Genomic DNA, 18,843 nt, shown 5'->3' on the forward strand with positions numbered 1-18,843 from the left:
TTTCAACATGTTTAAATTAGAAAAGTAGTAGAAATGCACAAGGTTGGTATCCAGGCCTCTGTGTTATCGTGAGCAGAACACTGAAGCAAATTATTGTTCTATAAACACATTAGTCCAACTTCTATCCACAGACTTATCTCACTCCTAGTAGACAAGTACCTTAAGATAAGCAAAAACCCCACAACACAAGATCAAATTACATATGTCATTCACTCCACTGATTGGTCATTAGACTATTTTGTACCAATAAATCAGATTCCAAGTATAAGGCAGCTTTCCTACAGCTTCTTCCAACTACCTATATCCATCTACAATACCTTGTTGAGTTTGAATTTATATATTACTTGTTAGTTGTTAATTGAGGTACTCAACTTCCTGAAGTCCACTTGGTATTTCATAAGTGAAATTCTTTATTCATTCTTTTTTCAGTTATTATGTTTATTATTTAAAGATTCATGTTTTTTTCTTTCAAATAAACTAAACAATGACAGATGTGGATAGAAGACTGTATGCATTATAGCAAATGTCTAAAAGGGAACATAACTCTGAAGTATGGAGAAACTTAAATCTGAAGAGGGATCTGCACACATGAAAGTTGGTAAGAAAGTGACACTATCCACAGAAGCCATTTTACCCTCCCCCTCAGCAGCATCACAAACTGGATCACAGCCTGTGCATTGCAGATTCAGGAGACTACTCTGGCCTTAGCTGCAGGCAAAGACCACAATGAAGAGATGAATAAAGAGGCCACAGTAAGAGTAAGGATGCCCCACTGAAGTGGTGAGAGAACGTGCCCAGACAGCTGGTTCTCTTAGTGTTTAAGATCATTTCCCCAAGAGCAAGGAGAAAATCCTTAAGACTTGATTTTTAAAAATCCAGGCTACAGATTACTCACTAGAACAAGGTTCTTCTGTCTAAATAACAACATATTATGAAGGCTTTGAACACCAGTGTTACATTTTCCAGAAAAAGGGACATGATCTGATCTTACAGGGCTGGACACATGACTTACAGAGGTTACGGCCACTTGTCACTCTTGCTGAGGGTGCAGGCATGGTTCCTAGCACCCACAGGGAGGCTCACAACTATACCTCCTGCTCTAGCAGATCTGATGCCCTTTTCTGGCCTCTGGGTACTACATGCACCTGGAAAATTTACATGCAGGCAAAACACTCAGGTAAAATAGATGTGAAAAACAAAAATTCAAAGTCAGTAACACAAAATGACTTAGGAAATAAACATTAAAGGATTCTAGTTTTACAAAATCTATTAAGTCCAGCAGAGAAACAGAAGCAAGCAAGCAAGCAGCAGAGCGGCACACGCTGCACTCCCAGCACTTGTGAAGCAGAGGCAGAGCAACTCTGGGAGCCCTAGGCAGCAGCACTGCCTATACTGTGAGGTTTATGGTGGCCAGGCTAAGAAGTGAGACCCTGTCTCAATATGCCACCGCTCCCCCAGTTCATATGGCTTTTTAAAAAAAGATCTATTTATTTATTTTATACGTGAATATACTGTTCCTCTCTCCAACCCTTTATAATGTATTACTTTAATCATTCACATTTCAAATTAAATTCATAGGACATTTGGTGAGCAATAAGTATCTTGTTCAGGAATATTTGTCAAATAAAACATAAATAAAAGTTTAGACAATACAATATTAATCAAAGTTGAATAAATTTCTTCCCCCAATATATTACACTTAACATTTATTTTTGTGCAATTGTGTGAAGATGCATTCTTTTATTTTGCAGAAAGGGAGAAGAACTTAGTTTTTATTATTATATTCCAATCACTCAAAAAAGCTTTCACTTTAATTTGTATCATAGGAGCTACAATTAAGTGGTAGAAGATTAAATATTTAAAGTACTTCTGCCATAACTATTGATATCATAAATCATCACTAGTATTTTATAATTAAACCTGCTAGCTATCTGCAGTTCATTCAGGAGTCAATAATGTGAATATGGATATAATTATTATAGAGATTTTTTTTTTTTGTAGAATAAGCACACTTCAGTAGGCAGAGAAATTCTCATATGAAGAGCAGGATACCATTAAGTACTCACAAAAGTCCCTCCTACTCTTACAATTCCAGCCAACAATTCCCCTCATACTTGGATAAATCATTAAGTCCCCACTCTAGTTTGGGAATCCTTAAATCAAAACAAACATCTTCAAATACGAAGGAGATTTCTATGTATGAATTTCACCAGAAATTTGAATTTATCCCTAATTTAAATGTACTTAAGTACCCCATTCAAACATTTGGATAGCTAACTATGAACAGAAAATAATCATAGCTTTAGTTTATTTTGTTGTTGTTTTGGTTTGGGGAAGCATCTTGCTATGTGAAGCCTCCTGCCTCAGCCTCCAGAATACTGAAGTTACAGGTGCACACAATCATACTTGGCATTATGGTGTTTTTAAACAAAGTCTGACTGCTTCATCAAGTCCCAAACAGAACTCACTAAATGAGAAAATCATATTACAGAAAATGAACTCTACGTTTATGTTATACATATAAATATTATTTTCAAAAAAATTTCCCAGGAGAAAAAGAATAGTATCTCTCCCAGTCTTGTTTATCATGGATAATTATTTAATAGTAAAGTCAGTTTACATTTGAAGACATTTTGAATAATCCTATTAAAAATCAATTTAAAGGATATAGTTCATGTTTAACTCTTCAGTTATTTGCCAATTAATCTTTTTAAGTGCTTTCTTCCTTAACATAGCTGTAGTGCAAAGGGTAGCCAGCAGCCAGCCTTGATTTTTATGGGTTCTTGCCAACGCCCAGATTTCTTTCTGGCAAATGTTTTCTTAAATGCTATATGCCTAAGCAAGTCTGCAGCATTAAGCACTTACTAATCCCTCCCCACTAAAAAAGCCCAAGGGAAACAGATTTTCTTTTAAAATTAAAAACCAACCAACACTCCCACCCCAAAAAGTGTTATACATGATAGAGATGTTCTGTATAAAGCATCTGAAATGTTCCTGAAGGGATCAAAGCCACCAGGCATCAGAGAGAAACCTAACAGATGGGTTCTAAGCCACCAGTGACAGCCAAGAGAGGATCTTCGAGACAGATGAGGAGCGGACAGTACACCAGGCACTGGCCTTTCCTCAGCTCCGCATTTCACCTCTGGAATGGACACAGTGGTTCTGAAACAGACACCAAAATGTGGTGTTTCCTTTCACGTTCAGGCTCACACAAAGCCTTCAGCCTTGGCTCTCTGTCCTTTTTTCCATCCCCCCTCTTCAATCCTACCAACAGTGACGACTATAAAGTCATTCCCAGACCTGTGTCTCAGCTGCCTCACCTCAGTCACACACTACTTCAGCTGCTAGTGAGGATCACTGCCGGGACAGTCCAGCACTGTCTCACACCCAATACTAGACAAATAAACTTCCTATCCTTTTGTTTTTTAATTAATGTAGCCTGCAGGCTAGAAGAGGGTACCAGATTACATTATGAGCCACCATGTGGCTGCTGGGAATTGAACTCAGGACCTCTGGGAGAGCATCTAATACTCTTAACCTCTCCAGCCCAAACTTACTATTCTGTATGAAAGAAACAAAACCACAGTTTCTCTGGTCACCTATAACCAAAGGAGCCACCACAGATCCCCTAGTGACCTCTACACTGCATTCAGTGTCACACATTCATTTTTCAAAGCTGGCCCCTACGACAGCTTCCATCCACATATATTTCCACACACTGATCTTGCCACTGTGCAGTCAGAAAGTGAAGTATATTCAGTCTGACCTAAAGACTCGTTGTAGCCCAGGGAATGTGGCTGGAGCAGTGCTTTAAGAGTGGCCAGGCTGCTGGGCCAGCGAAGGTCCCCAGCTCCTGCCTGCAGAAGCTGCGACAGAGAGTACATCAGCTACTTCACACCTGTCATGCTGAGGAAGAGGCCTCGTGGTCCCACCTGGTAGGGAGGGCCAAAGGAAACTCCAATTCCCCAAACTCCAAAAGGCAGTCCACATATCCATAAAAGAGTTTAACCTGGATTACAGGAAGACCTCTGCTAGATAGAAGCCAGCATTCCTTAGGAACTTGTAAAATTGGTTCTCATCACCAAAAGGAGTCATTTCCCTCACCCCTGGCAAAAGGGGCCTCCAAGCACATGGAGGTTCATGCTGTCTCCAGGGTCCCTCAGTCCGCACCCACAAGTACTCAGTACAGAGTTCACAGCCCAGCCCGGCAGGCATGCTAGCCCTCCTTGGCTCCTCTCCCACCCTGCGCTCAGGGCCACTCCTCCGCTCTTCACCCTGCTCAGCTCTTGTTCTCACTACTCACTTCGAGCACCACAACTCTCTCTTCTCTACCCTGCTAGCCCCGCCCCCCCCCAGCCCTGGCCCTGTCCACCCTGCTGGCCATGGTCAGTGCACTTCTTTCCCTCTGCTCTGAACTCTTCCAAGTGCCTCTGGGTATTCTCTCTCTCTCTCTCTCTCTCTCTCTCACACACACACACACACACACACACACACACACACACACACACACACACAGACAGACTAAAAAGCATCCCTTTAACCATATCAAGGAATGGTCATGTTAGCAGTTTATATATCTGATACTGATCACTCCAGAGGGGAACAGATAGGCCCTTTCCAAGGGGTACAGCCTCCCTAATCAAACCAAGCTGCTGACTTGACTCTCCTGAGGTATAGACCATTTGTTTCTGCTTCCTATCATCTTTGACTCCAAATGCCCTAGTCTGTCTCTTCTTCCTTCTACCTATACTCTTCTGGTACTTGGGTAAGTGTCACCCTAGAGCTGCCTAGAGCATGCTGTCTCTGTGGGCTCCAGGAGACTACTACTGCTTCAAAGGTGTGCCAGGCAGCCTCTCTCCCTACTCAGCACACAGCATGGAAGGAGATGCCTCTCCTTTGTGATGTGGGACACTTCCTCTGACAAGTCTCTATCTCCTGCTATTTCCCCCTCTCTTGGATAGACCTGGCTCTGTCAAGTCTGCCAGTCATGTCAAGTCTAGTTTATCTCTCTGTTCTAGACTCTTTCAGATGTCTCTGACTGTTCTCTCTTGAATCAACAATAAAGTCTTCCCTACCATGACCCCAGTTCATATACCCAATGGGCCCAGTCTTCTAGTCATCTCCCTGTCCAAGGGGCCAGAAATGTGTGCACAATTAAAAGAAGCCCCCTTACCACTTCATCTCCCAGCTAATGGTACCAATTAAACTCAGTAAATCTCTGGAGGAAAACTACATAATTTGTCCTTGCCCTAATTCCTATCTCCTAAAACCAAATAAAAAAAAAAAGTAATAAAATGCCTACAGTTTTCCTTTATCATTCAATAAATTGTGTGGAATTGTCTTGTGGAGTTGTCCACATGAGGCTAAATGTTAAGTGAAATAGCCCATCTTTGTTTCAATCTCAAAGCCATCAACAAAGAAAAAAACCCCATTACCTCAGACTTAAATTACTAAAGTTGAGTCTAAGTTATAATAGTCATTAAAACCTATTGTGCTAAATGCTCCAAACCAGAGACCACACGCCTCACATAGGCCCTAAACAAACATCAATCTCACAGTATTTTACATCTGTAGGAAACTATATAATGCAAAAGAATGTTCAAAAATAATTTAATTGTTCTATACAACAGAAGCCAGTGAGACCTTGAAATGGCTCTCTCTTTAGCAATAAAGAGCTCAGGGTGAGGGTTAACTGTATATTCTGCCAGCCAGTAGGGTGGGAATGTACAGAGAACTAAGAGCTTGAATCACACACAGATTGCTGTTTTTTTTTTTCAGATAAAAACAAAACAAAACAAAAACCACCACAATGCTTCTCCCATTCCTACTATAGCAAATCTAGCTGCACAAAATAATTTGGTCTAGATCCATCTAGTTCTGCAACAGCAGCACTATAGAACTCCATCTGCTGTAATAAGTCATCTTAATCTAGTGTCTACATTTTCTAATAGTCACACCTTTCTTCTCCTGTCCTTAACCCTTACTCATGCATGCTTACAAGCTCACGTCTTCCACAAAGAACTAACAACACATCCTTGTTTACTCTCTTGTCATCCCTGCAATATTTATCAATTTCATACACTATCTGGCAGTTTTATCCTGTTCACACACAGAGATCTTACGTTCTCAGCTGGTATGAAGCTAACACACATCCACTGCAATACTGAGTGCTCATACCCAATAACTCTTGGGACCAGTAGAGGCCTATTCCACACTTCCTGGTAACTTTCTGAATTTTACCCTTGCTTATTTCTCAAACTAAAGCATAATCTCTTGTTTGGAGGTAATAACAAAGGACACACATCCTTATACTCTTGAAGAAAGAACAATCCTCCACTTTGGGGAAGGTTCTCCTCTTTGGGGAAGATCATCCTTTCTCCAGTAAGGAAGCAGCTTCGTAAAGGATACACATGGAACCTGTCTTAGTTTGGGTTTTATTGCTGCGAAGAAACATCATGACTACAGTAACTCTTATAAAGAAAAATATTCAACTGGGGCTGGCTTACGGTTTTAGAGATTCAGTCAGTTATCATCATGGCAGGAAACATGGCAGCATGCAGGTAGACATGGGGATGGAGAAGGAACTGAAAGTTCTATATCTCTATCCTCAGGCAACAGAAGGAAACTGTGAGCCACACTGGGTATAGCTTGAACATAGAGACCTCAAAGTCTATCCCCATAGTGACATATTTTTTCCAACAAGGCTACACCTCCTAAGAGTGCCACTCCCTATAGGCCAAGCATTCAAACACATGAGTCTAATAGGTACTATTCCTGTGCAAACCACCACAGAACTATTAAGGAGGATAGTCACATTGTCTAGTCAAAAAGAATAGCTAAATCAATCCTATCCATCAACAGGGTGTCAAGCATCACAGCCAGACTGCCCTGATACCTCCATAGCTTTTGGTAACAGAAACTGTGTCTCATGATGAGGTATTATATTCTTCAACCCAAGCACGATGCAAAAAACCACACAGCTAACATTCATTAACTGATTTGAAGGAATCAAGTATATTGTACTGTGAGAAAAGAATACTCACAACATGACTACAATGCAAACAAAAAATTAAAACGATAAAGTATTTTTAAAAAAATTTATTTATGTACATAAATGCTCTGTCTGCATGTATGTCTGCATACCAAAAGAGGGTATTACAGATGGTTGTGAGCTACCATTTGATTGCTGGTAATTGAACTCAGGACCTCTGGAAGAGTAGCTAGTACTCTTAACTGCTGAGCCATCTGTCCAGCCCAGAAAAAAATAAAAATATTTTCAAGGTCAGCAGTTGATGGAGCTAGAAAGATAGCTTAGCATTTAAGAGCCTTTACTACTTCCAGGGACCAGAATTTAGTTTCTAGTACCTATATCAGATGGTTCACAATCACCTCTAACTCCAGATTAAGGGGATTCAATGTCCTTCTAGCCTCCATAGGCATCTGCACTTCTGTCCACATACCCACTCACACACACCGACAGACACACAGAAGCATGGACGGATGGACAGACAGATATAGACACATGCACAATTTAAAATAAAATATTTAAATATCACCAGTTTAATGTTAGGAACATTTTTAAAGTACCATCTAAAGAAATTCTATAAAACTGACTAACATTTTAGAAATGTTTTACCAGGAGTGGGGGTAGAGGACACGATGCAAATAATCAAGATAAAAATCTCTTAGTAGTACAAAATAAAAGGTTTGCTGAAGCTACAAGACTGGCCACTTTACTTCAACATTTTTAAGCAACAGAAATGTTTTCCTGGAAAATACTACCTTTTCTTTAGCGAATGTTTGCCACAAATACTTGGTTATTAAGTAATTTAAGGTTTCCTTACAAGCCATTTAGAGGAAATCTACTCTACGAATAAATGAAATTATCAGCACCCAATAAAGTTAAAAAAATATACATTTATTTAAATACATGAGATTTATTTAAATAATTTTTCTAGGTAAGGTGAATTATGTATATTTATTGTTATTTTAAGATTTTTCTATAAAATAAAACTATAAAAAAATCTTTGTTATTCCATGAAACACACATAAACCCAAAGAAGTCCAGGTTTATTTGATTCCAAATGCCAAGTTATTGTCAAACAGACAAAACATCCATTTCATCTGATGAAGAGAATCAGTAACCTCAGAGCTATTTTGGCAAAGTCTTTAGATCACATCAAATCAGCCTTCAGTGTGAGAGCAGTGTAGGCAGAGACTCGAGTCAGCCATCTGCAGGCTGGTGCACATGCAACCTAAGAACAGCGCTCCTTACAGCAAGCGCTGGAGCCAAGCAGTCTTCCTTCTCTCCAACATTAAAGACACAAGCAACACCTCCTCCATGCACATGGTCTGCAATCAGCTCTTAGAAAACCACCCAAAAGGATATTTGTTTTACCTGTTTAATATTTCAGTGAGTTTCACAAATCCAGTATAAGCCAGTTCAAATGCTCCTCTGTGTCTGGACTGCAAAAGTTGTTGTTTAAAGTAATCTCCTATTTCTTTAACCTTAAAAAAAAAAGAAAATCATTCAATTTTATGCATAATCTATAGATCCATTAATATATATCAGTAATATAATTGAGAACCAATGCTTTGGTATCCATTTAACATTGATGTAACAAATCATGGTTTAAGCACATTGTTTTTTGAGACAGGGTCTCAGGGTAGCTCTGGCTGGCCTTGAACTATGGAATGAGGAATAACCCTAAACTCTTGTTTTTCACATCTTCAGTGGGGATTATAAATGTGTGCTACCACACTTGCCTTAAGCCTTTTAAAAATGCCATCTCATTTAATATTATATGATCAATACAGTGTATTGATATATTATTTAATATGATATTAATATATAATAATAATATTAATAAATACTATTGTCATAAGTAGTCCACAATGAGAAAACTTAGGCACAGAAGCTAAGTAACTTAATTTAAGACCAGATCCAAGTAGGCAGGATGGGAAGCCATGGAGTCACCCATCTTTAATTGCTACACTGGACCTACCATCCTATGCCAGATTTGCAAATTTCATAGTACAGTCTTTTAGCTCATGTCATTCAACACCAACATAAAATCACAAAAGTAGCAAATTCCCACAAATGATTCTAAAATAATTATGTTCACTCTTCAAATATTTTTCAATTATTGTGACAAAACATACATCAGAACTTTACCATTTCAAGCATTTCACAATGTATGGTTCAATGACAGGCAGGGCAGTCACCGCTGAGCACCTGCTAACCCTTCCCAGCAGAGCTTCCCATCATCGTAAACCGAGAGGCCGCAGCCACTCACCTCCCTCCCACCCTGCAGACACACCAAGGCTACCAGTGAGCTTAGTAAACGGCATCCTGGAAGTCTATGTCAAACCGTGGACTCTGCCAGAATGCCACACTATCAACTGTCAACATGCTGGCTTTCTCTCAGTAAGATGAAACATAAAGCACACCAATTAATCTTAAAGAAAACAAGTGAGAATTAGTTGTGTCTGATGTTCTGAGCAAAGAGAGCTGGTGAGCTCCAATTGGGATTTATGCTACTTGGTGACAGATTTGGTGGCTGTTGACTTTAGAAAATCCAGACTCTATAAACTCTGGATGGAACTATGATCAGCTATCTGTTCACTGCGCATCTACAGCTCACAGGATGGTGAACAGGGAAGCTTCCCATACAGTCTTTGATCTGTTCACCTTAGCAGTGCTAAGGTAGTGTTCTGCATACATCAACACATACCAGAGTGAGCAGCGTCATTTCTTTTATTTTTTTTTTAATTTACTTACATTTCAAGTGTTATCCCCTTACCCAGTCCCTCCCCAAAACTCCCTACTCCATCTCCCCTCCCCCTGCTTCTATGAGGGTGTTCCTCCATCCACCCAGTCCCGCCTCCCTGCCCTCAATTCCCCTGCACTGGGGAACCTACATAGGACCGAGGACCTCTCCTCCCACTGATGCCTGACAAGGCCATCCTCTGCTACATATGCAGTGGAGCCATGTGTAATTCCTTGGTTGGTGGCTTAGTCCCTGGGAGCTGGGGGGTGGGGGGGGTCTGGTTTTCTTCTGGATGCTAAGGTCACTAATGGCACTTGCCTCATAGGTGATTATGTTTAAATGAGATAAACAGCAAGTTCAGAACAGACCAATTATCTATAACCTAATTTAGTTCAATATGAGATGTCTGTTGTAAAGAGAGGGTATCTGTTATGAAGAGTATACTTAGTGTGTATCTGTTATAAAGAGTAATACACACAGAGAGAATCAGAGACCAACAAAGCAGTATTTGAAGAATTTAAAAAAAATTTTTCAGAATAATATGCTATATCCTTCAGCTAAAGCTTTTTTGTCAAAGCGTCATTTCTATCATTACAAAAGTAATAGGTTATTAAGAAGGCATTTCAGAACACAGAAAATAAACAGACAAAAAAATAGCCTTTTCCCTAAAATGGAGTACATATATTGTGACATACTTCAATAAAAACAAGTGCTGTTCACAAAGGGCTTCTCTGAGGATTTGCAGAAGCCCGCTCTCTTCTCCTTAGGCAGACAACACTTTTCCATCACTTCTTTATGCTAACTCCCTTCAAAGGGTATAAATAAGTCGTATATAATACAACTAAAGTACTCAGAAGTTTGCATGGTCAGTGGCCCTCTTCAGTAAACCCTCAAGCCTAGGTAATCCTGGCCACAGGAATCACAACAATACTCTAAGGACAAGAGTGATATGCAGACAATTTTTCTTCATATTTTAATCTCCAAACAAATGTCAATTTTTGCCTTTTGCTGACTATATAAAATTATTTTCAAGTATTTTTGACATCCTGTCCAATGCTTTGCCACTTATTGCTGGAGCAGATGAAGGAGCTGAAAAGAAGACATGTGACTTCCGTAGCTTTCAGTGGAGAAAATTAATATACTGGGTAGTAATGATGGCTGCACTAGGATTAGAAGAGTTCCTCATGCTCACATCTCATACAGGGCCCACATGCTCAGGGACAACAACAGAGAAGGGAGCAACTAGTACATGAGGAGGCTAGAGTAAGCACACATTACTAAGGAGACGCTGTCGACCAGATACTTGGCTGGGTCCAGTTCTAATCTACACATGCCAGGGCTGGCAGACCCAGAGAAGTGGCTTAGAGGCTTCATACCAGCCAACAGTGAAAGCTAGGCATGGCCAGGAGGGAAGGTGGTAAGCCCTCTGAGCAAGCAGCTAGACAGAAGTAACCTCTGACACCATCCCAGCAGATAACTTAAGTACCAAGAGCAGAGGGGACACAGAGCATCAGGAAGCAGGAAACAATGGTAAGAAGTGGTCAGAAACAGAAAGTATCAAATGTAGTCGTTTTTTGTGTTGTATGTGTGTGGGATGCCTATGCGGGTCAGAGACAGACTGGGAGTCCATTCTCTCCTTCCACTACATGGGTCCCAGGGATTAACCTTGGCAGAAAGCACTGAGCCCAAAACTTCTCAATTTAATTTTTAAAATTAAAAAGGTCATCTGAAAATACAAGTGTTTCATTAGAAACTGAGTTTCTGAGGGTCAAAAAGTTTTCTTTTTCTGATTTTTTAAACAAACTTTTAATATAAAAAATAAATTCTCCCAGAATATTTTATTATTATATTTAATTGAGCCAGGATCTCATCCTACAGTCCAGGCTGGCTTGAAACTCACTAAAGAGCTGAGGGTGGCCTTGAATCTCTGATCCTCCTGCCTCTGCCTCCAATTACTAGGACTACAGGCACAAGCCAGCACACACAGGTCTCAGGTACTTTGAAGGAATCCAAAGCTAAAGTGAAAAAAAAAAAAAGACACTGATTTCTAATCTTAAACATGCCCTTTAAATTTAACATATCCTACTTCTGACTTTTTATAAAATTCTACAGCAAATTAGCAATGTCTTACAGATTTATAGGTCACAAATCTACAGCTACTTCTTATGTCTCCAGTCATCTATAGCTTACCATCAGATAAATTATCAATCTATAAATGTCTACTTTTCGTTTGACATTATACTATAAAATAGTAACCCTTAAGTTAAATTCTGAGTTTAAAACAGACCCATTTCTTATAATGTTGGGACTGTCTACAGCTGGAAGACACTAATTCCATTTTGTTTACATGGGATGCTCTACAGAACTTTAAACCCTAATAAAATGACTATGTTTAAAACCAATCCTTCTCCATCATAATGATTTCTTACTAACAATGAGAATTTCTTCAAACTCTAAACATTGTTCCTCTGTGTCATTATAATAAAGGTTTTCTGGTGTACAGACATCGTCTTACCAGAAAGTTTATTTTTCTCATTCTAGCAAATTCTCAACATATACCATTTTAACTGTTCCCTTTCAAGCCTGAGTTTTCCAAGTAAATCAGTGCTTTGTCTCATTAGGGTATAACTCAGCTCTTTGAGATCAGAAAACCACATGAGTCTTCTCTATGTTCCCACAACACCCATGTAGTAAGGCGGTCAATAAATAGGTGACTAAATGATGTGGTCTCATCTAAAGTTTAAAAGTTAAAACTTCTACTCATGAGAGTTCAATATACTTATAATTTCTAAAATCTAAATATAAACAAAATAAAACAGGCAATTCCTTTGTAACTTATGAATACTAATGAGTATAAATTCCATTTGCAATCCATCACAAAAAAATTTAAATAATGACACATCAGGGGAAATGTAGCAAGCCAATCAGGACCACTGGAACCCAAGCATTAACAGACTCTAAAGCAAAAGTTTTCTACTAGTTGGCAATGTTTACTCACATGGTTTCTGTGGGAACAATTACTAGAGAGTGTGATGTAACCAAGTATAAAAACTTACCCAAAAGCCTGTTTTTAGAAATATTAGGTGAAATCTACAAAGAAATTGATATTCAACACAGAAGCTATTTTTAAAAATCTTTAGACATTTAAAGATCAGTATCAGCCATCACAGTACAAAGAGAGCCAACAAAATATCAAGCCAAAGTCTATCAGCAAAGCGTCCAGCTAGAGCCCTAGACACACACAGTGAGTCGGGAGCCAGAGAGACGAGCTTGTGCATGGCTCACTCTTGAGGGTCTCCCTTACAGTCCTCAAAGCAGCCTTATCTCGGCCACCAGCACAGCACACTATAAAAGAACCTTTCACTGTGTGACTGCAGAGCAGGAGGAAAGCCAGACATGCCACCAGGTGAACAAGCTCCTCCTGAAGAAGCTGGGGAGAGCATACTGCTTCACAAGAAATGCTCTAGGGGAAGGATCAAGTACTAAGATCTCCAGTAGAAAGTTATCCTTCATTAGTCTTTCATTCCTTGAGAAAACTGGCTTGGGTAATGGAAAGGGAAATGAACTTAAAGCAAACCTAAATGAGCTACTCAGAACAAGGAGAGTACTGTGCCACGTGAACCCACGCGGGGAAGGAGAGAACTGGGTTCCTGTCTGAGGGAGGAAGAAATTAGTTTTGTGATCTTTGTCAAACCAGGTACCGAGTCCATTTCCTCATGTCTATGGCAGCTGGGGAGCATCACAGCAATGCTCCTTCAATGAATTCTGAAAAATCAGAATTAAAAGCAAGCACTAGCTTTCCTCTCCTTATAGCAACAAAGTCCCAAAATTGTCATCCTGCCTCATGTCAGCCATTGTAAATCATGCTCATGTGTGTGCTATTTAAGTGGCCAGTCCTAATAAAGGCCAAAAAATCATGGTGATCTGGGTGAAAAAAATAACAGTACATACCAAACTTAAGAGTGAAAGGTGAGAGACTCAGGCTGGCTATCAGTGGTTTAGCTTTACAGAGGGAAGTCTGCCAGATTCACACTCACCTGAGTGGTGAACTCTCAGATTAGTGGGTTTTGTCAGCAGGCACAGCAAACGTAGCTTTGCCAGGCGACTATGTCCTTGGAAGTATGGATTTACCTTAGGTACAGCCAGTCACCCTGATACAAACTAATGTTCTCTGTCAGTTCCATTTTTAATTCTTAAAAGTATTAAATATATGTGACTATTTTTTATTCATAGAAGCAGAATTTAGAACCTGCTGTGGTTCGAGTACTAGAAGGCCAGCCTGGGCTACACAACAAGACCTGGTATCAAAAGTAAATAGGATGGAGAGCTAGACGAGCAGTGAAGAGCACTGGCTGCTCTTATAAGAGGACCCAAGGGTGCAGCTCCCAGTATCGACATGGTGGCTCACAACCATATGGGATTCCATTTCCAGGGAATTTGGTGCCCTCTTCTGGCCTCCACAGGCACTGGGCACACTTCTGATACATATCTATAAGCAAGCAAACACCCAGAAAACAAACAAATCTGAAATATTTAAATAAAAAAAACTTTTTTAAAAGAAGCAATTTAATGTTTAGAAAAGCTGAAATCCTATAGTAATGTAAATGACATTACTTTCTAGATGACAGGATTTTCATGGATTAAATATTCCTAAACTAAGACATAGGTTTAAAAGCCAACAAAACCAAGAATAAAGTTTCCACAGAGAGCAGTTTCTGTTAGCACACAGCATTTACATATACCCCACTCTTCGCCAGGCCCGCAATGTCTTCTCATTCTGCTACGGATGAGGCTATTGTGAAGAGCACACTGGAAGACTGGGCAGCCATCAGACAGTGGTGCTTTTATGTTAGTGGGTGGGAGTCCGTTCAGTGATGCAAACAGTCACTGAAGAAATCTTTAGTTTATAAGTCTGTGTATTTGCTATTTTTAGTTTCTTTAAAATGTTTTCTTTTGTATTAGTTCTCAATTTTAACATAGTTGTTCCACATAATTTCATTATAATATATAAACTTTGGGTGTAGTGAGAAGGAAGTCAAGGCAAAATAATTTTCATAGAGAACGTTCAAGCCTTTCCCATTTATAATCGAAAGCAAAATGTATTTGTCCTTGAAAAGAGAAGTTGACAAGTCAGAGGAGTTAGCGTGTATTTACTTCATAACAAGATGGTGGATTCACACCAGTGAAATAGCTGATCATAACTGGATTCCTCAGGCACTGGCACTTTAGCCAGTTGGAGTCATGGCCTATTTGATCTGCAGAGACTGAGAGACATGCCGCCCACAGTGTGCTGCTTGCCTTTGCCCTGTGCTTTTTTTTCAAGGTCTTACAACATCACTGGCCCAGCTGTTGGCCAGATGTAAGATATGAGCCAAAGTGTGAGAATAAAAATATTAGCATTATTTCCATGGTGATAGTCATGTGGTTATTGTTGGAATGACTAGCATTAGCATACTATAATATTTGTTTTGTACTTGAATGTTGTAATACCCTATGGGGGGAGGGGACTATCTTTATTTAAAAAGGTTAAAAATGAAAGTACATAATATACATCTTTGCTGGGAAACTGTGGGAAGTAGATTTGTTGAAACCATATGGAAAGGAAGAAGGAATCAATTAAAAACAGAAATCTAATAAATCTAAAATATTTCCAAATAAAATGCTTGTGGTAAGCTAATTTCTTGTAAACACTGCACTCGATCCCTTGAACAGTCCCAGATGCTGAGCTAACTTTGTGGTCTTAAATGAAAGTCAGCCAAAAACACTAAAGTGACTACAACTTTATTACTGAAGTCATGGGAAACATGAGAGCCATGATCAGCTAATGTTACCTTTTATTTCTTTGAAATTTTTAAGAGACCTGTGGAATCTTACAAAATAGACAATTTCAGCTAAAATTCAAGTTTATGTATGTTAAAAAAAAGAAATAAAAATTTAAATAATATTGCAGTCAAAAAGTGAGGTAAATCTATAGTTATTGATACAAAATATTTCTTAAAATAACATTTTACAAATTAAGTGTAACATCTTCTATCCTAAAATCTTCATGAACCTTTCTCAGTTGGCATCTGTAAAATACTTAAGGTTTCAAACTTTTTTTTAAAAAGCTGGTCTACAAATAATAGCTTATGTCTTGGCCACAAAGGCACCTGGAAGTACAGCGACGCACCTTACCTGCTGCACTGTTAGTAACCCATTAGAAGATTCCGGCACAGGCTGCGTAGGGAGAAGCTGGCAGAGCGTGCCGAGAAGTAAAGCCACTTCCTTCATGCTCCTCCAGCAGCACGCGAGGACCATCTGAGCAGTTACATCGCACGCTTTTGCTTCTTTACCTTAAGGACCAGACCAAAGCTAGTGAACATGCCAGGCTTTTTAAGTATGTCAATGCATAATTTCCCTAAGACCGATCTGTCTGAACAAACAAATCTGTCATATGTTCTGTTTATTCAGACAAAAACAAAACAAAACACTAACATTTGTAGAGCACATGCTATTGAGCAGGAAGCATGTTGACTTCTTAACTTGTTATTTTCAAAAACAATTAAAATGAAATACAGTACTGCCTTAGAACTTAGGACTAATATTTGAATGTTAATGAAACAAACTTTCCAAATCTCTGTTACCCATAAAGAATTACATGGTTGGCTATAAAAGAAAGTACTTCTTGTTTACTTTGGTGAGAATGGCTGTTTTATCAGTTAAGGAATAGAGAAAACTTTTGTTGCCAGTTCTGGTTTTGCTTTTTTAGACACAGGGTCTCCTTATATAGCCCAGACTACCTCAAACTCATTCACAACACTTCTCACCTAGCCTCCTGGGTGTTAGGATTGCAGCATGGGCCTGTTGCTCAGAGGCCAAAAGAACGTACTAGATCCTCTGTTCCAGACAGGTGTGAGCACACTACTAATGTGTGTGTGCTGGGACTGAACTTATATCTAGAAAGAACAGTCAGTGCTCTCAACTGCTGCATTATGTTATTGGCTCCAACACAGAACTCTTAAAATTAAACACAGAAAATACCAATTATCTTTCAAAATATTTCAAATAACATGGCAAATAAACTAAATGTACTCCTACCTACTCTCTTACCCGGTTTTAGGTATATTTTAGTACTGATATTTCCAAAGATCTATTAAGGTGAAAAAGGAAATGAATGAAAGTGTATTCTAACTTACTTGCTTTTATAAGAAAAGTTTACTAAACTAAAAGAATAAATGTACTTACAAATAAATACACAGCATGCACAGAATGACTTATACGCAAAAAGGGGGTGGGGTGGGCAGAACTGGGAAGGAAATGGAACATGACTTTATTTTAAATTCATATTTCACTGTTAAAGTGAAAGCATATTTTTTGTAATTAAAAAAATGCAATTGCAAAGATAAGTTTTTGCAAGACAATAACCCCACCTAGTGGAGAACATAGCCACAGGATAAATCATTAACAAATTACTTCTAGTGATAAATTTTTTCAGTAACAATTGATAAAGCAAGCCATGCAGACTGGAATTCTAGAGTCTTGGTTGTAGTAAGAATTTTGGTTTCTTTAAAAACCCAGTTGTGTTATGTTTTTGTTTTGATCCCAGGTGTGGGATACGGGCTGCTTCAGACTGTCCACACAGCTGACTAGGATTTGTCTCATGCTCTGGCAGAGCCATGATTTTGCCAGCTGAAGGTTGTTTATATTTGGAATTCTGGGGACTTTTCAGAGGGTATATAAACACTGCTGCCGCCCCCCTGCTGCTGCTGGTTGCTGGATTGCTGGTTGAACATAACCTGATTAGGAAGACTGGACTTGCCCCTAGGAACTCAACATGCCCTAAACATCAGGAAGTAGTCTAAAGATCTCTGTGCCCCTTTCCCCTCTAAGCTTCTTCTACCAGTGTTGGAGGTGGAAGGGATTAGGGAGAAGGGTGGAAGATATAAATCCCCCCCCCCCCCCCCGGAAAATAGCCCAAAAGTATGGCTATCCTTGGTGTAACACAGTAGCACATATTCTGCTCAGTAATCGGGTTTCCTTTAATAGGATGCTCACTTCAACCATTTCCCAGCAGACACCAGTGAGCAACGAAGCAGGGAGATGGTGATGCTGCCCAAATCTATTACCATGTGTCCCTCTCTTCCACCAGCTTGGCTGGTAAAGGGTCTTCTGCTCAAAAGCTTTGTGTTATAGTAGCTTCTGTGTTGAAATAAGGCACACCATTCTCTTGTAAGGCTCTTATAAATTCATTCCAAAACCCAAATTAAAAAGAAAAATTTTGTTTTCCAGAAATGTTGTGCAAATCTGCACTCTCTTATATTATCAAAAGGGCTTTGGGAGGTTGAAAAGATGGCTTAGCAGTTAAGAGTATATACTGCTTTTATCCAAGTCAGGTTTCAAGCATCCACATCAAGACAACTCAACAACTGCCTGTACTTCAGCTCAGGAAGGTGCTAATACCGCTGGCCTACACAGATACCTGCACTTAAGTGTGTACACATACACATAATCTAAAATAAAACAATTTTTAAAAAGGAAATTCTGTACATTTTACATTACTGAAATACTTGTGGCCAGTTGGTATACACTGGTACAAGGCCCCAGCACCACACACACACACACACACACACACACACACATATGCATGTGCATACACACACACACACACACACACATGTGCACACACACACACCATTGATTACAATATCAGTTTCATATATCTTACCTTTAATTTCTGCAGAACTATCAATATTGGAGACAGTGGTACTCAAGTCCTCCAAATCAAAGCTATCACATTCTTTCAGCATTTTGGCTTGCTTGAAGTAATCGTTAGTATCCCGTGGCTGAATCTCATTGAGAATGACTTGCAAGCGGCTTGCTGACTCTGAATGAAAGATAAACATGCATGAATGCTCAGTTCCATGTCATACACAGATTTCCTCAGACTAACTCACAGTTGCCATAATTTTCAACAGTGACAATCAGCTGTACCCACAAGATGGATAATGTGAAAGTTACTTACACAGGGTCTTCATGATATTAGTGTGCACTCTTACAATATGAGAGTTTACACTGAACACATGACCAAAGCAAA

At 39.3% G+C, this 18,843-nt stretch overlaps 1 protein-coding gene across 3 annotated transcripts in view; it reads right to left on the reverse strand.

Moving 5' to 3' along the window:
* Thada (THADA armadillo repeat containing) overlaps nt 1-18,843 on the reverse strand; it is a 295,912-nt gene that overhangs the window by 232,947 nt on the left and 44,122 nt on the right. For all 3 annotated transcript variants that reach the window (XM_052186487.1, XM_052186488.1, XM_052186489.1), the window contains 3 exons: nt 18,475-18,633; nt 15,945-16,102; nt 8,399-8,508 (listed from right to left, as the gene is read on the reverse strand). In XM_052186487.1, coding sequence (XP_052042447.1) covers nt 8,399-8,508; nt 15,945-16,102; nt 18,475-18,633 — 427 coding nt within the window. The remainder of the gene's footprint in view (nt 1-8,398; nt 8,509-15,944; nt 16,103-18,474; nt 18,634-18,843) is intronic.

Source organism: Apodemus sylvaticus, chromosome 6 (genome assembly GCF_947179515.1).
Source record: "Apodemus sylvaticus chromosome 6, mApoSyl1.1, whole genome shotgun sequence".
Taxonomy (NCBI): domain Eukaryota; kingdom Metazoa; phylum Chordata; class Mammalia; order Rodentia; family Muridae; genus Apodemus; species Apodemus sylvaticus.